Source organism: Prunus dulcis, chromosome 1 (assembly GCF_902201215.1).
Source record: "Prunus dulcis chromosome 1, ALMONDv2, whole genome shotgun sequence".
In the NCBI taxonomy this organism is placed as follows: domain Eukaryota; kingdom Viridiplantae; phylum Streptophyta; class Magnoliopsida; order Rosales; family Rosaceae; genus Prunus; species Prunus dulcis.
In genome coordinates, this window is record NC_047650.1 from 3,115,292 (window position 1) to 3,135,876 (window position 20,585).

The 20,585-nt window shown below is 37.4% G+C and overlaps 1 protein-coding gene, 1 long non-coding RNA gene and 1 pseudogene across 2 annotated transcripts; 1 reads left to right on the forward strand and 2 right to left on the reverse strand.

Moving 5' to 3' along the window:
* The first annotated feature begins 2,037 nt into the window (after window positions 1–2,037).
* On the forward strand, window positions 2,038–3,081 carry LOC117628658 (cell number regulator 11-like). Its single transcript, XM_034361156.1, has 4 exons — window positions 2,038–2,152; window positions 2,255–2,326; window positions 2,599–2,808; window positions 2,936–3,081. The coding sequence occupies exons 1-4, from the start codon at window positions 2,077–2,079 to the stop codon at window positions 2,989–2,991; spliced, it is 414 nt and encodes a 137-aa protein (XP_034217047.1). The 5' UTR covers window positions 2,038–2,076; the 3' UTR covers window positions 2,992–3,081.
* A 4,966-nt stretch (window positions 3,082–8,047) lies between these two features.
* Window positions 8,048–10,298, reverse strand: LOC117628668. The gene is made up of 3 exons (XR_004586000.1): window positions 10,201–10,298; window positions 9,251–9,314; window positions 8,048–8,088 (listed from the first exon to the last, which is right to left on the reverse strand). It is a non-coding gene; the product is annotated as an uncharacterized LOC117628668 (long non-coding RNA).
* A 4,731-nt stretch (window positions 10,299–15,029) lies between these two features.
* On the reverse strand, window positions 15,030–18,345 carry LOC117615614 (annotated as a pseudogene).
* Window positions 18,346–20,585: the final 2,240 nt, after the last annotated feature.

The following is a 20,585-nucleotide window of genomic DNA, read 5'->3' on the forward strand; positions in this document are numbered from 1 at the left end:
GGATCTTACATAAACACTGTCAGAGTCTTATTGTCCCTTACAGCTAATTTGGATTGGCCACTACACCAGTTTGATGTAAAGAATGCTTTTCTACATGGCGAACTCACGGAGGAGGTGTACATGGACATTCCTCCTGGATATAATACTACTCAGACTCGAACAGTTTGCAGGTTACGAAAAGCATTGTATGGATTGAAACAATCACCACGTGCATGGTTTGGATGGTTCACCATGGCAATGAAGAACAATGGTTTCAAACAGTGCAACTCAGATCATACACTGTTCTTGAAACATCGAAAAGGGAAGGTAACAGCATTAATAATCTATGTTGATGATATGATTATTACTGGGAATGATAAACAGGAAATATCACAGCTACAAGACTATCTGGCTACGGAGTTTGAGATGAAGGATCTAGGTGGACTCAAGTATTTCTTGGGAATTGAGGTGGTTCGATCGTAGCAAGGCATATTTCTCTCTCAAAGGAAATATGTCTTAGACTTGTTGACAGACACAGGAATGCTAGATTGTAAACCTGTGGACACTCCTATTGTTCAGAATCATCATCTTGGAGAATATCCGGATCAAGTTCTAACTAACAAAGAAAGATACCAAAGGTTAGTGGGAAGATTGATCTATTTGTCACATACTCGACCAGACATTGCTTATGCGGTAAGCGTTGTCAGTCAATTTATGCACTCTCCAAGTGAAGACCATATGAATGCAGTTCTTCGGATACTTAGATATTTGAAGTCTGCACCTGGAAATTATGTTCTCAAAGCATGGTCATCTAAATATTGATGGTTATTCAGATGCAGATTGGGCAGGTAATGTAACATATAGAAAATCCACATCGGGTTACTTCACATTCGTGGGAGGTAATTTGGTGACATGGAGAAGCAAGAAACATAATGTAGTAGCTTTATCCAGTGCAGAAGCCGAGTTCAGAGGCATGACTAAAGGGATTTGTGAACTTCTTTGGTTAAGAAAGTTGCTTACTGAACTTGGGTATAAACCTACATCCACAATGAATCTCTTTTGTGACAACAAGGCTGCTATAGCCATTGCACAGAATCCGGTTCAACATGATCGTACTAAACATGTTGAGGTGGATCGACACTTCATCAAACAAAAGCTTGAGGCTAAAGTGTTTTAGTTTCCTTTTGTGAAATCCGAGGATCAATTGGTGGATATTTTGACAAAGGCGATTTCCTGTAAAGCATTCCACAATTCACTAGATCAGTTGGGCATTGGCGACATCTATGCACCAACGTGAGGGGGAGTGTTGGCGTGACTTGTGGATATTGACTTACTTTCCTTACACACCAAGAATTCTTATTATAATTGTAATTGATTTACTTTAATTCCTGATTTCCTACTGTAAATAGATTTAGGAATTTATTATTGACTTGCCCATTCAGGTTTCGTTGTATTATAAATATGACCTCCTACAAGGAGAAGAATACATAGAAAATTCTCACAAACAAATATTCTCTCATAGTTTTCATATTTTAGCAACTTAAAGATATCAGAACATTCATATTTGCGTTGCGAAATTTTCTCTAAATTTCATCTTGACAACGCGCATTAAAAGAACGTTAGTGTACTACAACATGCACTTGGTGGATGTTGCCAAAAGTATACTTCAACAACGTGCAGCAGACCGCGCGTTGTAGTGCAGTGTCTTTTCTCAGAGGGTTGCTGCTGGGTTAACATCAGTAATAATAACATGAAGCCTGCTCTACCAACAGAAGAAGCATATGCCTATAATAGTGCGTTCTAGCTGTAAGTGGATAAGGCCCACCTTTGTCCTCCAGGGTTTTGTCTAGTACTAGTCTAGGAACCATTTGTGTTGAATCTTTGTAAGTCTATATAAACCATTGTATTGATTCTTTGTCAAGCAAGGCACTTCTACATTTTAAGAAAACATTTCATTCTCCGACAGTCTCTCTCTCGCTCTCTCTCTCTCTCTCTCTCTCTCTCTCTCTCTCTTACATCTCCTCTTACATTACTGAAACTTTCCCATTTCCAGCAATCTTTTTTTCCGGTCGAATTCTAATCTCATAAAAGAAAACCATGAACGTTGATTATGGTCATCGCCCTCAGCAGTGGTCGCATGGTTTTTGTAACTGTGGAGGAAGTTTGTGCACATGTAAGATATAAATTCTCTCTCCGGCCAAAATTCACTTTGTCTATTATAGTTACCTGACAAGTTAAATTTATACCAATTGGTGAAATTGATCTTGTGGTGTAGGTTGCCTCACATGGTGTTTCCCATGCATCACCTTCGGCCAAAACGCAGAAATTGTCGACGAAGGACGAAGTTGTAAGTGTCACAAGACCAAAAAGATTTCCCAAATCTATAAACATGGCGAATTTATTATTTTTCCCTTAAAGTGGTTGTATATATAATTGGTCTCTCACATTTAGTTCTGTAGTAATAATCACGTGATCACTTGGTGTGAGAGAACGGTTGCGATCCATAGACTGTTGTATATGGAAAAGTTAATTTCTCCTTACACCGTCTGTGCCTGACTTTAATTATCAAGATGATTAGGTCAATGGTGTGTTACTAACAGTTGGATTTTGTAATTTTAGCTTGCCTTTCCCATAGCGTAGTGTACGGGTTGTTGTGGACGATTCACAGCCAGTGGATCTACTCATGCATGTATAGACAGAGATTGCGCGAAAAATTTGGTCTGCCGGAGGAGCCTTGCGGTGATTGTTGTGTTCATTTCTTCTGTGGACCGTGTGCCCTCTGCCAAGAACATGCTGAGCTCAAATCTAGAGGCTTCAACCCCTCCAAAGGTTTTAAACTAATCCTACACATATATGTCATCATTGTATAGTAATATACTATGACCTTAAATTTATCATTATTTACATCATTCCGGGGTACTTTAATTTTTATTTTGTATTTGTTTTTATGATGTAGGTTGGATTGGGCCACCAACTGCTGCGCCACAGGTGCCTCCTTCCATGACCAAATGATCGCCAATATACTTGGCAGACAATTAATGTCGTGTTTGTCTTCTCCATGTGTCTTTTCTGTTTTTGTTTGATGGAATTTGCTTTGTGTTGTATGAAAGTATATTGATGTTGATATAAGCGAGGATGTTCCAGATCCAACGTATTGTAATAAATGTGCCGTTGTTTGTTTTGTGTTCTGATACATTTCACATCAACTGGATTAAGGAGTAAAAAAGTATTAGTACAACTTGTTAACTCAAATCTTTTACTAGTGAATGTAATCAAACATTTGATACCCAGAACCCATTTCACTACGACATGCGAATCAAACGAGACCAAAAAAAAAAAGAAGGGAAAAAAAGAAGAAGAGAAATTAAGAAATTACCTTTTCATTGCATTGGTGGGTCGTAGGGTTCTCTAATTACAACGGAAGGTACATGTTGAATTTTAAATCCTCTCCATCTTCCTGAATCCTACTATGGATGTTCTCTAGGCATCCCGAAAATGATTTATTCCTTGAGATTAGTAAGATATGTCAGCCCATCTGGAAGCATCGTCAATCCACTGCAAAAGCCTAGATTAAGGAGTAAAAAAGTATTAGTATAACTTGTTAACATGATCAACTACAAAGAAAATCCTATAGCTTATGGAATTGTTGTTCACATGACAAGGGAAAGATATTTGACATTTCAAGAAGGACATCCAATGATCAAAAGTAATACCTTCAATATTGTTTCAAAATCCCAAGCGGTTGGCTTTTAAATTAATTAAGCCTCTCACTCATAACTCACGCACCTATGAGCTCTCAAACTGAAGAACGAAAACATACCAAAACAGGGGAGGCAATATTGTACCCTCGGTGCTTGTGCTTCACTAGCATGGCCTTCAAGTGCCAAAAAATCTTTTACTAGTGAACAAAATTAAACATTTGATACTCACAACCCATTTCACTACGACATGCGAATCAAACGAGACAAAAAAAGGTAAGAAGAAAAAAAGAAGAGAGAAATGAAGAAATTACCTTTTCATTGCATTGGTGGGTTGTAGGTAGGGGTGGCAATGGGTTGTATCATGTCGGAATAATAAACGTATCAAGAATGCTCAACCCGAATTCAACCCATTTAATAAACGTGTCTTGTCGGATTCGGGTTGTCTTTTATCGTGTGGGTTTCGAGTCGTGTAACGGGTTCATAAATAATAACATGTATGTTATGAAACTCACAACTGAAAAAATTTAATATAAAAAAAAAATAGAGAGAGGAGAGAAAATATAAGGAAAATAAAAAAAAAGATAGAGAGAAGGAAAAGAAAGAAAAAAAATAGAGAGAGATGAGAGAAGAGATAAGCAAAGAAAGAAAGAAAAAAAAAAGAGAGAGGAGAGAAAATTAAAGAGAGGAAAAGAAAGAAACAAAAAAAGAAGAGAGAAGCGAGAAGGAAAAGAAAAAAAAAAAGAGAGAGGAGAAAGAAGAGAGAAGGAAAAGAAAGAGAAAAAACATGTGTTTTAACGGGTTATCCTATGACACGACCCGTTTAATAAACGGGTTAAACATGTGTTTTAACGGGTTGACCTGAAACCCACCCGTTTAATAAACGGGTCATAACAGGTTAATCAGAAAATTACCCAAATATTAATCATGCGGGTTCGGGCAGTGTTTTTTCCGTGCGGGTTTCAAATCGTGTAACGGGTCGTGTACAATATTACCACCCCTAGTTGTATGGTTCTCCATTACAACTGAGGTACATCTTGAATTTTACAGAAATCCTCTCCATCTTCCTGAATCCTCTATGGAGTCCTCTAGGCATCCCGAAAATGGTTAATTTTGAGATTATTAGTAAGATATGTCAGCCCATTTGGAAGCGTCGTCAATCCACTGCAAAACCATATTTTCAATTGCCAGAGACTAGGCATGGCTCCTTCCTCTACCCACCACTCAGTTATTTTTCGTCCAAAAAAAAAAAAAAAAAAAAAACTAAAAGAAATTGAAGAGAAGGAAAGCCTCCTTTGGAGAAAACCAGTATCTTTGTATTCTCCTTGAAAACTTCACTTATAAGGAGCAGAGTTGTTAGGTTTGGCAACTTATCTAGTATTCCCATTTGGTCATCCTTGAGACTACAGCTACAAAATTCTAACTTGGTGAGGTGGTTATTCTAAATACATCGGATAATATAGGACTAGTGAAGTGGTTATTCTACAAGGGCATCGCAACAATAGAGACATGAAGTTATGATACAAATCAACGACGACATTTATGAAAATACCGATGCTAAACTAATGATAGACATCGGAAAATAAGAAGTGAAGTGGTTCTTGTGAAAAGGCATCAGCGGTATATAAAGAACTGATGTTGTCATCAAAGACATCGGAAGTTAACATAATTTAGACGAAAGTCAACAATTGAAGCTCATTAAGGCATCATTTTGGTTGAAGAAACGATGTTGTTTCTGTAAAAGGCATCGGGTTTTACTTGATGCCTTTTATACCCCCCCCTTTAGCATCACCTTACGAGGCATCAGTATGTGATAGGAAAAGGCATCAGTTTCACCGATGCCTATTAGCCTTTTCGTAATAGTGTATGTCAAGAACATTCTCTGCTCAAATCTGGAGCGGCTTCGACCCCTCAAGAGGTTCTAATCTAAACCCTATATTAGTACAATCATCAAGTTATTATGAACCTTAATTATAAATTTTATATCATTATCATCAACATCATTTGGTCCTAATCACAGTTAACGCTTTTATTTTGTTTTTGTATGTAAAACTTAGGTTGGATTGGGCCACCAACTTCTGCTCCACCGGTGCCTACATCCATGCACAAGTGATCTTGAATATACTTTTGTGAAACCCCGTATATATATATATATATATATATATATATATATATATAATTTTGGAAATTTTAAAATTTTGTTACATATTTGGTTTATAACCTATGCAGTTAAATTCATATATATATATATATATACGTGTTATATTTTTAGAAATTTTTCTTATTAGTTATTAAAAATAGTAATATTATATTATTGTACTTGAATGGCTAAGTTCAACAGTCTAGTTGTTATCTAAATCTTTTTACAAACACACTTTAGACTCACAAGTGTCATTATATCTAGATGACTAAGCATGAGGTGTTGGCAATCTAGTAATAGTTATCCTAATCCTGAAGCCCAAAATTCTCACGTGGTCATGACCTCCCCACCAATTAGATCTAATTGGTTCTTCCCTAAGTATTACTATAAATTGGACCTTTTCCTTTGTTTTTGAAAGTACCTAACCTTGCATGAAAGTTCATGAAAAGAGAGAGAAAAGCGTAGAGAGAGAGAGAGAGAGAGAGAGAGAGAGAATAGTGATAAAATTCTCATGAGGAGTTAGAGCCCGTATTAGCTTGTGGTTGTTTTTCTGAACTTGGAATTAGCTTTGAAAAAGATGTAGGGTTTTTTGGGGGCCTTTTACAGAGATTGATTTAATTAAATTTTATGAGCATTATATTATGCATGGTATTACAATTTGGTTGACGTTCCTTGTATTAGGTATTTACAAATTCTAACTAATTATATATACATTGGTGATGGTTTAAATGGTTACATTGTTGTGAAGGATATGTGAAAGACATAATTGTATCATGTCATGGAAATTAGCTGGAATTGTTGGCTTGAGAAAATAATGATGGAAAATAGGGTAATGGAAATGATCTTTTGTGTAGTTGAGTCTAACTCTTGGCTGGAGTCAAATCTCAGAGATCCCACAGTGCACATGGGCTTTATTAGGTGATACGGGACTAGCAACGGGGAGTTAGACAATATGACTAACAAAAGGGGATTATGACTAACAAAAGGGGATTTATGGATGATTGAGATGGGGGTTAGTTCATATAAATGGGCATTCGGGACCAAGTGGTATAAGCATGGTAGGTCTGCTTGTCCAGTTATATGAATTAACGGGAGTAGATGAAGAGAATTCATGCATTATTATTAATAATGTGATATTTGGCTATGTGATTAATTGTATGTCACTTAATTTAGTTATATCAATTTACCGTGAAAAGGTTTATGTGCCTACTGAGTTGTGGTTTCACTCACCCCCTAACAAATTTTGCAGGTACTAAACCTGAAATTTAGGGCTTGTGATGATTTTGGCTTGTTTATAGAGTGCATTGTATGCATAGCTTGTGGTTGAATAATGAACTACTCTTTTAGTGAACTCTTGAGTAGTTCTAACTTATAAAATAAATATAAAAATGTAAGATTTCGGATGTTGTTGTTTCCGTTGAATATTCTATGTGAAATATTTATTTATTTATTTATTTAAATGTTCTTCACATTTTAGTTATATCTTTTATTAAATTCTATAATTAAGGTGTGAATCACGTCTTAATCCAAGATTACGTAAATCCGTGGATTGGGGTGTGACAACTTTAGCAGACAAAGGCATATTAACAAATTTTTTTTTTAAATTTTAAATTGCTCAGTTTTAGGAATAAATGGTTAATTTGTATTCTTTATGTTTGAAGATTAATAATGTTGACAAGTGTGTGCTTAAGAGAGGATGTCTTCCTATCATGCCCCGGATTCAAGGTACGGTGGAGAAAAAAAAAACCCCGGTGCCCTATGTATGAGGAAATTTAAAAAAAAAAAAAAAGCCAAAATAGGGTTTAAAATAAACTTCTCTTATAAAAATAGCTTCAAAATCATACAAGAGTACAATAAATAAATAAAGTTCTATCACTCTTGACAGGACCCGACCCAATTTCCACTTTGAAATTCGAGCCAAGTCCTGTGCGTGTCCGACACCTGGCGAATGTCGGGCACAAATGACCTTTTTGCCCTCTTACTTCAATTTCTCTTTAAAATTCCCTTAGACTTCTGCCGAAAATTTGGCAGAGTCTCCCCTGTATTTTGACCAGTCCCAAAATTTCACCTGTAAACAATCTCAAATATTTCCACCCAACTGCCAGAATAGGATAAACCAAAATTTGCCAGATTCAAATTTTCCAATAAACTCGATATCAGAGCAATTTTCTAAAGTTCACAGGTTTTCAGGAAAATTTCTACAACTTTACCTGACTTTGAAGCGTGGAGGTTAAGAGTGGCCCGGTGGTGGATCCTATGCACTTCTACGACCTGGGGGCGAAAAACAAGTTTTAAACTGTGAGTGGACAAAAGTGAGATTCTTAAAATCAAGCTAGAATATAATACCCCCATTTTGAAATAACTAGGGATATATATACATCGAAAATTTAACTATATCTCCACATAAAAGATTTTACAAGCATGATTTAGTATACTAATGAAGAAACTTACATAATCGATCTGATATAATAGATATTACTGCCTGGAAGAATCAAAGAACTGGTATACTGAATAAAAATACCAAAAAAATACACATGTGCAATCATTGAGAAACCAATATAAAATGCCTGAAAATCATCCTTGAATAAAAGAAAGCTCAAAATCCTTTAAAACTTCGCTCGAATGAATTTACGAATAAAAATGAGTAAACAATATCTGCAGTAAAAGCTTTAAAATCCTTTAAAACTGCCACCTAATTGTACCCATGTTATATCCGTCAATTCCCTGGCAGGTCTCGGGCGCCACGCAGTCCACCCGAGCCGCAAACTGGCGAAATCAGGGGACTATGATCAGCCTGTCCCTCCGGCAGATTCCTCGGTGACACCAAGTCAGCTCGAGTCGCTCTGGCAGGATGCAGGGGACCGTAGTCAGCCTGATCCGCAATCCTGGCAGGTCTCGGGGACACAGAGTCAGCCGAGCCCGCAATCCTGGCAAGTCTCGGGACACCAAGTCTGTCGAGCCGCAAATCCTGGCACTCACGGTCCGAGCGTCCCCGAAACTCGTGAGGCAAAGTCAAGTGCACTGACTGAACTATAATCAGGCTGGATGTCCGTAGACATCGGTCCGACTCTGGGTAATCACCATAAAGAAAATGGGTACAAGGTGGGTTTAAAATAAATTCCTTTAGAAAATCCAATTAAACTGAAATCTCAGATTGTGCTGCTGTCTCAGCTGATTTCAGTCTCAAACTCTGTTTCTGTAACTTATAAATAAGCAGCACGGATTTATAAAAACTGTTACTGTACTGAATACTGATCACGTGCAGAACCGTAATAAAAACTTACTCATGATCAAATAAGGAAATTTATTCGAATAAACTCATTTATAAAAACTCTCTTATATAAAATCAAAATAAAATCACTTATAAACTTATTTATATAAAATCACATCAAATCATTCATAAAATTTGATTTATGAAAGAATGTCCACTCACAGATGGTCCAAGCTAATTTGACCCTTTGAAGTTTCCTCATGCTGATCGGCTGGACCTCAGATGCCTGATTATCCATGAACAATAAATCAATAAAGGCTGAATAAAAGAATTAAATTAAACACCCTGCCCCCGGCCCCTAGAAGTACGTGCGTCCAATTCCAAGTTACTCCTGAACCCACACTAGCCTTTTCAGACATTTGGACCTGTTTTAAAAGGTCCTATGCTCAGCTAATCGATACACTGCCCGATCGGCCGACCCGGGACCCCGTGGGTCCACGATCTCTGATGGCCAATCTGGGGGTCCCTGAAGGTTTCTCATACAGCGGGAACCATGTTCTGCGAATTTGGTCCGAATCGGACGGTCGGATTGACCAAAATCGCGTTATCGCTTAAAACCCTAACCCTAGCCCCAGGGTTCGCGATTTCGAAGTATCCGGGACTCCGATTCGCGATCCGTCGAATCCTACATGATCCTGACATCGTGTAGACCGACATATCCAAAATTCAGCGCGATCCAACGATTACACGACACTGCACCCACGGATCGCGCGATATGGAAAATCCGTTTGGGGCTCAAACGGACTCCGAATCGAGATCTGCGAAATCCCACGCGCTCATGACGACACGAGGACCTCAAAACTGGCCAGAGCCGTGCCACCACCCTGGACCACGCGCCACCACACGCGCGGGACAGATCGGGTGTCCAAAGCGATTCGGGTGTGCCGAAAAATTGTGGAACCGAGGCTCCAAACTCCTACCCTAGGTAAAACACCCTATTTGGAGTCACTTTTGTTCTTGAACCACCCCCAAAAAGTGACCGGAAACAGTAGTTTCGATGGGCCGAAGTTCGGCCGAATTTTCAAGTTTAAAATCGAACCCCTTGGAGCTAAAATCGATCAAAGCCCATATACCCAACAGCTAGAGCACGAAAAATAGCTCAAAAACCATACCTTACTCGATCGATTTGGTGGAGAAACGAGGAAGAATTTCAAGCTGGAAGTTCGGGTAGCTTCGAACGAACCTCAGTCGGAAAACACGATTTTCCCGCCAGCTCTGGGCGGCCCCGGAGTTGATGTCGGTTGGAAAAGGTAGGGGACTCGATGGCGGTTCCAACGCCACCGGTATCGTGGCCATTGGAGCTCGGAGGCGGCGCCAGCACCTTCTGGAAGTCGGTGGTCCGTTTCGCGCAGAGTCTGGGTTTATATAGATGAAACTTCGAAATATTTACGGTTATGCCACTGAGACTCTTTTGACCAAAACTTTTTCGTTACAACTCCGATTCGGGCCCACTCCGTGTCTACGGACTCCTTTCGCCGTGCTCTACGCAATGGCGCAAGCGGAATTCCCAAATTCTTTCTCAATCAAAAAATCAAATTTTCCCTCATTATTAATGCAAGGGCAAAATGGTCTTTTTACTAAAAGATATTTTCTTTACTTTTTAGATATTTTATTTCTTTTTAGATATTTTGTTTTGGGTTCTTACAACTCTTATCTAATTCAACTTTGGCTCACCTACCACCTGTCTTTTGGGTTTTACAATGGCAAAGTCTATAAAGGGGTGAGCAAAATCACAGCTCAGTAGGGACATAAACCTTTCCACAATAAATTGATATAACTAAATTAAGCGGCATACAATCACATAACAAATGAAAGATAATAATGCATGAATGAGCTTCAATTCTACCCAATCCATTAATCTATATAATAGGGCAATCAAATTTGCATGTTCCATACCATGCATTTTACCACTGTAATTCTGAATGCTTCATTATATAAACTAACATCCCATCCCAATCATCCCATAATTCATCTTTTGCTAGTCCTCTTGTCTAAGTCATGAATCTCCAAGCCCAAATCACCAAATCGACAATTATACGGCTAATATCCTAATCTAATGTGCACACAGGCTTGCCTGAACTTGGTCCCTATAATGGTTAGACTCAACAACACAAAAGATCCTTCCCATTACCCTCTTTTCCATAATTTCTTTATTAATCTGAGAATTCCAACCATCACCGATAACATATGAACATGTCAATATTAATAAAATTATATAATGATAATTAACAACATGTAAACACTCAATATCAAGAACATTGATCAATTTATAATATCATATATAATATAATTCTCATGAAATTTAATTAAATCAATTTTTATAAAAGCTACCCCCAAAACCCCCAACCTCGATTCCAAAGCATATTTCCAAATTAGTAAAACACAAACAAAGCTCTCTATCTCTTCCAATATCATATTTCCTTGCATCTCTCTTTCACTTTGTCTTTCCAAGAACTATCAAAGAGTATGAACGCAAGGCTGCCAGCTATAAGCAGGAAATGACAATTGACAACGCACTAGGTGATAGTGCTTGTAGGTTGACTATAGTAAAGTGACGTGTCCAACAATAGCATGATCAAAGTTGACCACTACAACTCATCATAAACTTAGCATTCAGTTTTGCATGCAGGAGGTGATAAGAGAAAGACATATCTAAATAGTTTTGCATGCTACGTATTATTATAAAAGTATAACAAACAAGTAAGTATTATTATAAAAATGAAATAATTTGACAATACATGCTTTGCACGTTGTAGAACTTAAAGATAACACAACATGCATGTTTGCGTTGCGAAATAAGGACCACCTATAATATTGTGTTCCAGCTGCAAGTGGATAAGGATAACACAACATGCATGTTTGTCCTCTAGGGTTTCGTCTAGTACTAGTAGGGTCTTACCCAGTATATACTGATTCTTTGTAAGTCTATATAAACCATTGTATTGATTCTTTGTCAAGCAAGGCACTTGTACATTTTTCGAAAGCATTTCATTCTCTCTCTCTCTCTCTCTCTCTCTCTCTCTCTCTCTCTCTCTCTCTCTTACATCTCCTCTTACATTACTGAAACTTTTCCATTTCCAGCAATCTTTTTTTTGGTCGACTTATAATCTCATAAAAGAAAACCATGAACGTTGATTATGGTCATCACCCTCAGCAGTGGTCGGGTGGTCTTTGTAACTGTGGAGAAAATTTTTGTACATGTAAGATATAAATTCTCTCTGGGGCCAAAATTCACTTTGTCTATTATAATTGCCTTCTTTTAGCACTTCTTTTATAAATATATATGTACTCAATCCACCCAATTGGTGAAATTCATCTTGTGGTGTAGGTTGCCTCACATGCTGTCTCCCATGCATCACCTTCGGCCGAATCGCAGAAATGGTCGACGAAGGACGAAGTTGTAAGTGTCACAAGACCAAAAGATTTCCCAAATATATGAACATGGCGAATTTATTATTTTTACCCTTAAAGTGGTTGTATATATAACTGGTCTCTCACATTTAGTTCTCCAGTAATAATAACGTGATCACTTAGAGTGGGAGAATAATTTCTCCTTGCACCGACTGCACCTGACTTTAATTATTAAGATGATTAGGTCAATGGTGTGTTACTAACGGTTGGATTTTGTAATTTTAGCTTGCCTTTCACATGGCCTACTGTACGGGTTGTTGCTCACGATTAATTTTTAGCTTTTCTTGTTCTCCATTTTTCTCATCTTTACTTTTCTTGAACTGGCCAGTTCTTTTGATGAGTTACCATACCCCAAACTTAAGCTTTTGAAACACTTAGGATATGACACTTTCTTTTTCTTTTCTTTTGTAAGCTCTTTGAAGTCCTTGCATTCTTGAGAATCTCTTTAAAATATATTATGCTTTTCTAGTTCTCTAGAGACGGTAAGGATGTATATATTGAAGGGTTATTATGGTACAGGTGATGTGGTTTAAATAAAGAAATATGCTCAATTTAGAAGGTTCAAGGGGTTAATTAAGGATAATTAATGAACGGGTTGGCTAGAAAGGCTCAAATGAAAGAAACAAGGCCTATATCATTTCCTTGGATCCATGTGGTTTATGAAATATGCCTCAAATAGATAGTGAAAGTAGTTCTAGCAAACAATTTAAATATCCTCAAGTACTCGACCAAAAGAAGGAATAATGAAATCACAACGACTTGTAGACAAGAAAATTAAAGAATAATATAACACTCAAGAAAGAAAGGCATAGGCTTAACAAAAGCTCACATGATGAGGGTTATATAAGTTTACACTAGCTCTGATTTACCAATTAAATCATGTGAAATTCCCAATCAAAAATCATATTACATGGCTATGTGCATAAAGTTTTGCCAAGATCATAAGAATATAGCTAACACAAAGATAATGTAAAGAACTATTATCATGCTCACATTTTCTGGAAAGTATAAAGATCAAATCTCATCATAGAATTGGGAAGTAGCTACAAATAATAAATAATAAAAAACTCAAACTAAAACGAAAATATTTTTGAGTTTTCTTGAATTTTTCTGTTTTTTTATTTTTTTATTTTAAATAAAGAAAAAAGGGACAAAACAAAACCAACAAAAGAAAAGAAAATAAAATTAAATGCGTAAAAACACAAACTAGTTAAATGAAAGCAAAAGTTAAAAAAGAAACTCGACAACTAACAAGGCACCATGCAAAAGAGTTAATCGCGACTCTTATTGGTCTTGCAAAAAATGTGTGGGTTAGAGTGATTCACCTTTTTTTTGTTTTAATATTTTAAAATGCAGTTTTTGACCCAGGCGCGAAGAATTTGACGTATTTCAAAAACTACTTGGCAAAATTTGACGTTCTTTATATGGTTGAATTCATAACGAAAAAGCGAAGAATCTTCCGCATGCCAAAATGAAAAAACAGAAGCCAAAAAGAACAGACTTCGACCCAAAAAATAGACAGCAGATGTTGTAGCCACAATGAAACAAAGACAGCAGATATTGATTAATTAAATATTATTAATCAAGCCAACCAAGTATAGCCTTCACTACCAAGCCCATCAGCCCACCAATTTAATTGGTGTCAAAATATCATGCTTATGAAGCATGTAAACCATTGTATCCTCCGATGTGGGATAATTATACTTCCGACACTCTTACTACGCAATAATCCCTCCAAAATATAATTTGGAATGCAGTTGAACTTTGTACTAACACAAAGACAGAAATCTGAAATGACAATAAAAAGAACACTATCAACCAAACAATCACAGCAAAACCAAGCAAAATCCATTACAAAGTATTTCAATTACTGAAAAGCACAACAAAAAGTAAATTTCTAGTTCCTAAATCCTAGTAGGTACAATAAAACCTGAGGAAAAGACTGCTTCACCCTGTCAGCCTTCTCTGAGGCAAGAAAACTGTGTACACTACAGGTAGGTGCTAGGATCATCTTTTCACAGAGAATCACACAAATTGTGGCATTTCTTTCCTGTCCTGGTAAGTTCAGTTTCACACATGCGCTTACTCTGCTGCACAGCTTCGGCATACTTTATCAATGTCAAGTCCCAGCTGCAGCTACCGTAACACAAATTCAGCACTTTTGCACACTTGAACCTTGGCATTTTTACCATAAGAACAAGAGATAACTTGTTCACATGACCAACTACGACGAAAATCCAATTGCTGATGGACTCTGGCTTTCTAAATTGTTGTTAACATGAAAAAAATAATAAACAAGAAGGGAAAAGAAAATAAATAAATAAAGGAACAGGTGATATAGTGATGTAAAATGAAGAACAACGAGAATTAATCTATAGTTTGAAATTAAGCAATTACCTATCCATTGCATCAGTACGCTTCTCCAACTACAAGGGAAGGTACATGTTGAAATTTACAGAAATCCTCTCCATCTTCCTGAATCCTACTGTGGAGTTCTTTAGACATCCCTGTAATGGTTAATTCCCTGAGATTAGTAAGATATCTCAGCCCATCTGGAAGTGTCGTCAATCCCCTGCAATATTCAATGTGCAACCGACAGAGACTAGGCATGGCTCCTTCCTCTACCCTCCACTCTGTTATTTCGCGCATGCCATAAACGAAAAGAAATTCAAGAGAAGGAAAGCCTCCTTTGGAGAAAACCAGTATCTTTGTGTTCTCCTCGAAAGCTTCATTTATGAGGCGTAGAGTTGTCAAGTTTGGTATCTTCTCTAGTATTCCCATTTGGTCCTCCTTGAGACCATACCTACGCAATTGTAACTGGGCGAGGTTTGGATAGCTGTGGAGCTCTTTCGGTAATTCTGCGGTGGGCCCAAACAGCTTCAATTTGTATATATGCCGACAACTTGATACTATTTGCCTAACCTGCTCCTCATAACTACTCTTCCTTGCAGAGTTATAATCAATGTACACAAATAGAGACCGGATACGGTTTAGCATGCTGCCTGCAGATTTCAAAATTTCCTCCAGATTTTCGACGGAGTTTGCCAGTTTTATGTTCAGTTTTCTAAGACTGGTTAATCCAGCAACATCTTTCAAATCACAATACTCAGTTGAAAGCACATCTAAGGTCTGTGAATGACCAAGAGTAGACAGCTTCAGGTTACCTCTTGCTGTGTAATGGATAGGTAAATATATATGTCTTAAGTGTTTCATATTCCATATCACATTTGGGATGACCATGTGGCTTTTTTGAACACGAAAATCAAGAGTTTGCAAGCATATCAAATTACCTAGGGATGATGGAAACCTTTTCATTTTGCTACCCCTCACACTTAGAAACCTTAGGTGGATGATATTTCCAATTTCACTTGGCAACTCTACTTCTACTTTCATATCTTCAACCTTCAAGACTCTAAGAACTTTGAAATTCATGAGCAAAGATAGTAACAACTTTTCACTTTTCTGCCTCCGTTCTGTTAGGCCAAAGTATAATAGAGACCTCTCATGACCATTTGTTTCATATCTTGATGAAAGCAACCTATCAGGGTTCTCATCCAAGTAAATTGAAAAGTCTTCGAACTTTCCCTAATGGTGCTGCCTTGGCTACCATAGAAGTAAAAGGATTAGTTGCTTCATTTTCTTGCAAAGAATAGCAATTATGTACAAAGCTTTCCTCTTTTGCCTTTAACAAACACAAGTTTCGTATAAGGTCATGGATCCGACAAGTTTTCATTGTTCCAGTTGAACCAGTTGTTCCCACTTGAACCACACACCTTTCCACCAACTCACTTAAGCAATTGCGCGCTATCTCCTCCGTTGTTTCCCCCGAAACATGTCTTGGTTGTCTTAATGAGATAAGACCTTCTGCCACCCATAATTTAGTCAATGTGCTCACTGAATTCTCTAGGTCTTCAGAATAATGGCCTAAATATAAAAGGCATGGTTTTAAGTGATACGGTAGATGATCATAACTGAGCGCCAACACCCATGATGCTCCTTCATATTCATCTTCATAACCTATGCCTCTCCTTATGTATTCATGAACATTCTCATGCACTGTCTCCCACTCTTTAATGGTGTTTTTTCTAGATAATACTCCTGCAAGCACAATGATGGCTAATGGTAAACCTACACAATGTCGAAGCATCTTTATTCCTAATTCTCTCATCTTTGTGTAAATTCTCATATCTGAAAAATAAGAAACAAAAAAACGTTAAATAAGTACTTATAGTTTGAGCAGTCGCAGTGTGTAGATAAGGCAGAGTACTAGGACAATTTATCACGATGTATCCCTTGCTCTAATATTTGTAACTGGAATTACTAAGTGTAGAAAATTTATCTTATTATATGTTTGGATTTATAATGCATGCCAAATGGAAAATTTACAAAAATTATTTTGACCAACACCAAAAGTGTATGGGATATCATTAGATTTGAAGTTTAAAATTCTATTTCTCCATTTCTAATGTGAGAATAGATTGAGGAAAAAGGTTGGGAGGAAATTTTGAATTGTGTCTAGCATTGTCCTGATTATTATTTGCATTGCATATATGATAAATTCCTAGCATGCCACCTAACAAAAATTGTTACCAAGAATGGCAATTGATAAAATTGTTTCGTGCTCGGCAATATTTGAAAACAGTAAAATCCCAACAATGGCTAAAAAAAAGCTACAAAACTAGTGTCATTTGCAACTAGTGTCATTTGCAATGTGTTTGTTTCTATGCAGCTTGATATATAACTAAGAACTTGAAAAAGGACAGATTAGGGGTGAGAAAATACCGATATCAGCCCTTCCAAATATTGCTATCTTCTCAAATAGTTCCAAACTCGCATTCTCATTTAGAGGCTGGAGCTTGTGGAGAAAACAATTTCTATTTGGGGGCAAAGCAACTGCTTGATAACGTGTTGTAAGTAATATTGTGCTCTCAGTTTTCTCATTTGGAAATGCAACTTTCAAAAGATTCCACGTCTCCAGACTCCAAATGTCATCAAGGATCACTAAACATCTTGTTTCTTCCATGACACGAAAAAGCTTCTTTGCAATTTCATCATATGTCATCTCCTTAATTTCTTGTTTTTGTTCCTTGGTAGCAGAAATGAGTTTAAATAAAATTCCTTCCCAAACATTTCTTATTTGGCACCTTTGAGATACACACACCCAAGCAAAACTATCAAAATGGTGCCTAACTTTTTTGTTATGATAAATTTGTTTTGCAAGAGTGGTCTTCCCTAAACCGCCCATCCCCCAAATAGATACAACTTGATGACGATTTTCATCTTTCACTAAATGCATGACCAATTCTTCGAAGTTGGACTCTAACCCAACAACATCACGTTCAACGATCGACATGAGAATAACTTCGCCTCAGCAGTCGTTGCCTCTCATGCAATTGAAGGGAAGATTCACCACCACTCTCCCTTATTTCTTTTATGTTATAACTCTGCAAACTCGACCTCAAATTAGAAATTTTAGAAGTGATGTTCTCAATTTTTGCTCCGATCTTGTGAAGCTCAACCCCTTCCTTGAAGATGCAGGCAAATCTTCTCAAAACATTCTTCACACCGCTTTTCTGCTTGGAAGCCACTTTGAAGCCATAAGTTTGAATAACATCTTCCAAATCATAAGCAGCATCTTTAATCTTGGCAACCCAAATGTGGACTGTTGCATCTTGTCCTTGTCTTGCATCTGCATCTTTCAGGAAGCCCTGCATCAGTTGTAGCTCAGTTTGTGCAACCTCAACTTGATGACTGACTCCAGACAAGAAGTTGGCTTCCTGAATGGTGAAATCTCTGACACTTTCGAGCACAAAGGAAACAACTGCCTCAGCCATGCTTTTTACTACTACCTCTCTCTTCGCCAAAAGGAACAATAAGAGAAAACCTCCAGATTTGGTTTTCAGTTTGAAAGATGAAATATTATCTCCACTCTTTCGACTCTATGTATGAATTCCAGCCAATCAATTCAATCTCAAGTCAGTCCAATAATAACTAGTCATCTTTGTCAGTTTCTTTTCGTTTTCTGATCACCTCTATTATTTGTTTCTTAGCCACTTCTATTTGTCTCTTAACCATATAAGTCAGTCGTGTCCAGTAAGTAATTGCCATGCAAGTTGTCATCCAATGCAAGGACGAAGTCTTCTGTGATAAAAAATTATATCAATCAATTTCATAGGCGAACTTCCCAAAGACATGAATTGTGGATTACAAATAAGAAAATCTCAACATCCCTTAATTCCCAGAATGCACTACTTTCAGCGTTCTTTTCATTCATAGTAACTGTTGAAATATAATCCTGCAGCTGATTACTTAGAGCAGAAGCTATTATCTATTTTTGTTCTGTTTTGGTCAGTTTATTTAAGTGATGTAATGAGAGCCATTAGATCATAGTCTAGGTGGATTCTCTAGCTTAGATTTGCTATGACATGTGTCAACATCTAATAGGATGACAGCTGTAAATTCTGTTAGGAGAGAATCACAATTCTCTCCTAGCAGTCACACTATGTAAGCTGCAGTTTCTGCTAAAATCAATAGAACAGTACATTTCTATTTCTTCTTCATTCTCTCTAGCTAAAATGCACTACAAGATCACCTCTTCCTAAATCTGAAAATACTGAGATAAACTCAGAATGATAACATGGCCTCAGAGCCAGGTTTGATTGTTTATTGGGCGTGAATCTGTGAAGAAGGAGCTGGTGCTTGGCTGAGCTGACGTTTGAGCTCACTCAAAACTTCACGAAGCTTGTCTAGCTGTGTCTGATGTCTAATATGGCAGGATCAAGCTCTTCTGAGCTTCGTACACCAGTATTCAATGGAGAAAACTATGAGTTTTGGAGCATTAGATTGAAGACCATTCTGAAATCTCATGGACTGTGGGATTTGGTTGAAAATGGCTTTGATGCTTCAGATCCAATGAAGGAAAAAGGAAAGGAAGAAGGATCTAAAGCAGCTGAAGAAGAGAAATCTGTAACGGCTGAGACCTTGATGAAAGATGCTCGTGCACTTGGACTGATCCAAGGTGCAGTCTCAGACCAAATTTTTCCCAGAATAGTGAATGAAGAAACCTCAAAAGGTGCATGGGATATCTTGAAGCAAGAGTTTAGAGGTGATAAACAGGTAAGAAGTGTGAAACTACAAGGCTTACGTAGAGAGTTTGAATACACTCGTATGAAGGATAGTGAATCATTTTCTGTTTATGCTGCTAAACTGTTTGATCTGATTAATCAAATGAAGAATTATGGTGAAGAGTTACCTAGAGAAAGAGTTGTGCAGAAATTGCTTATTAGCTTGCCTAGATCTTATGATTCTATATGTTCTGTGATTGAGCATTCAAAGGATCTTGACACTCTTGAAATTCAAGAAGTGGTTGCATCTCTCAAGAACTTTGAGCTCAGATTAGATAGGCACAATGAAAATTCCACAGAAAAGGCTTTCACTAGTCTGAACGTTGAGAGTAAAAGCTCTAAGAATGGAAGTTCTTCTGGAGGTAACAAGTCTCAGAAGAACTGGAAGGAAAATGGGAAGAATTGGAATAACAAGTCCAATTCAAATACCAAACCAAATGCATCAAATGATGGAACTAAAACACCCTGCAAGCACTGTGAAAAACTGCACTATGGCAAGTGCTGGTTTGAAGGAAAACCAAAATGCAGAGGATGTGGAAAGTTTGGTCACATGGTTAGAAATTGCCATGAAAATCAATCTGTGCAGAAGGTGAACTATGCCAATCAGGTTGAAGAAACTGGAACATTGTTTTATGCATGCAATGCTGTGACAGATGTGAAAATGAGCAACTCTTGGTATGTGGACAGTGGCTGTAGCAACCATATGACTGGAGATGAAAGGCTACTGATAGACATTCGAAGGGATGTAACTTCCAAGGTGAAAATGGGGACTGGAGAGACAGTTCAAGTTGCAGGAAAAGGTACTCTTGTGATAGAAACCAAGACAGGCAGAAAACACATTCAAGAAGTGATGTTGGTGCCTGGTTTAGAAGAGAACTTGCTCAGTGTTGGTCAGATGATGGAACATGGGTATTGTTTAGTATTTGGAAAGGGAATGGTGACAATTTTTGATGATTGGTCAC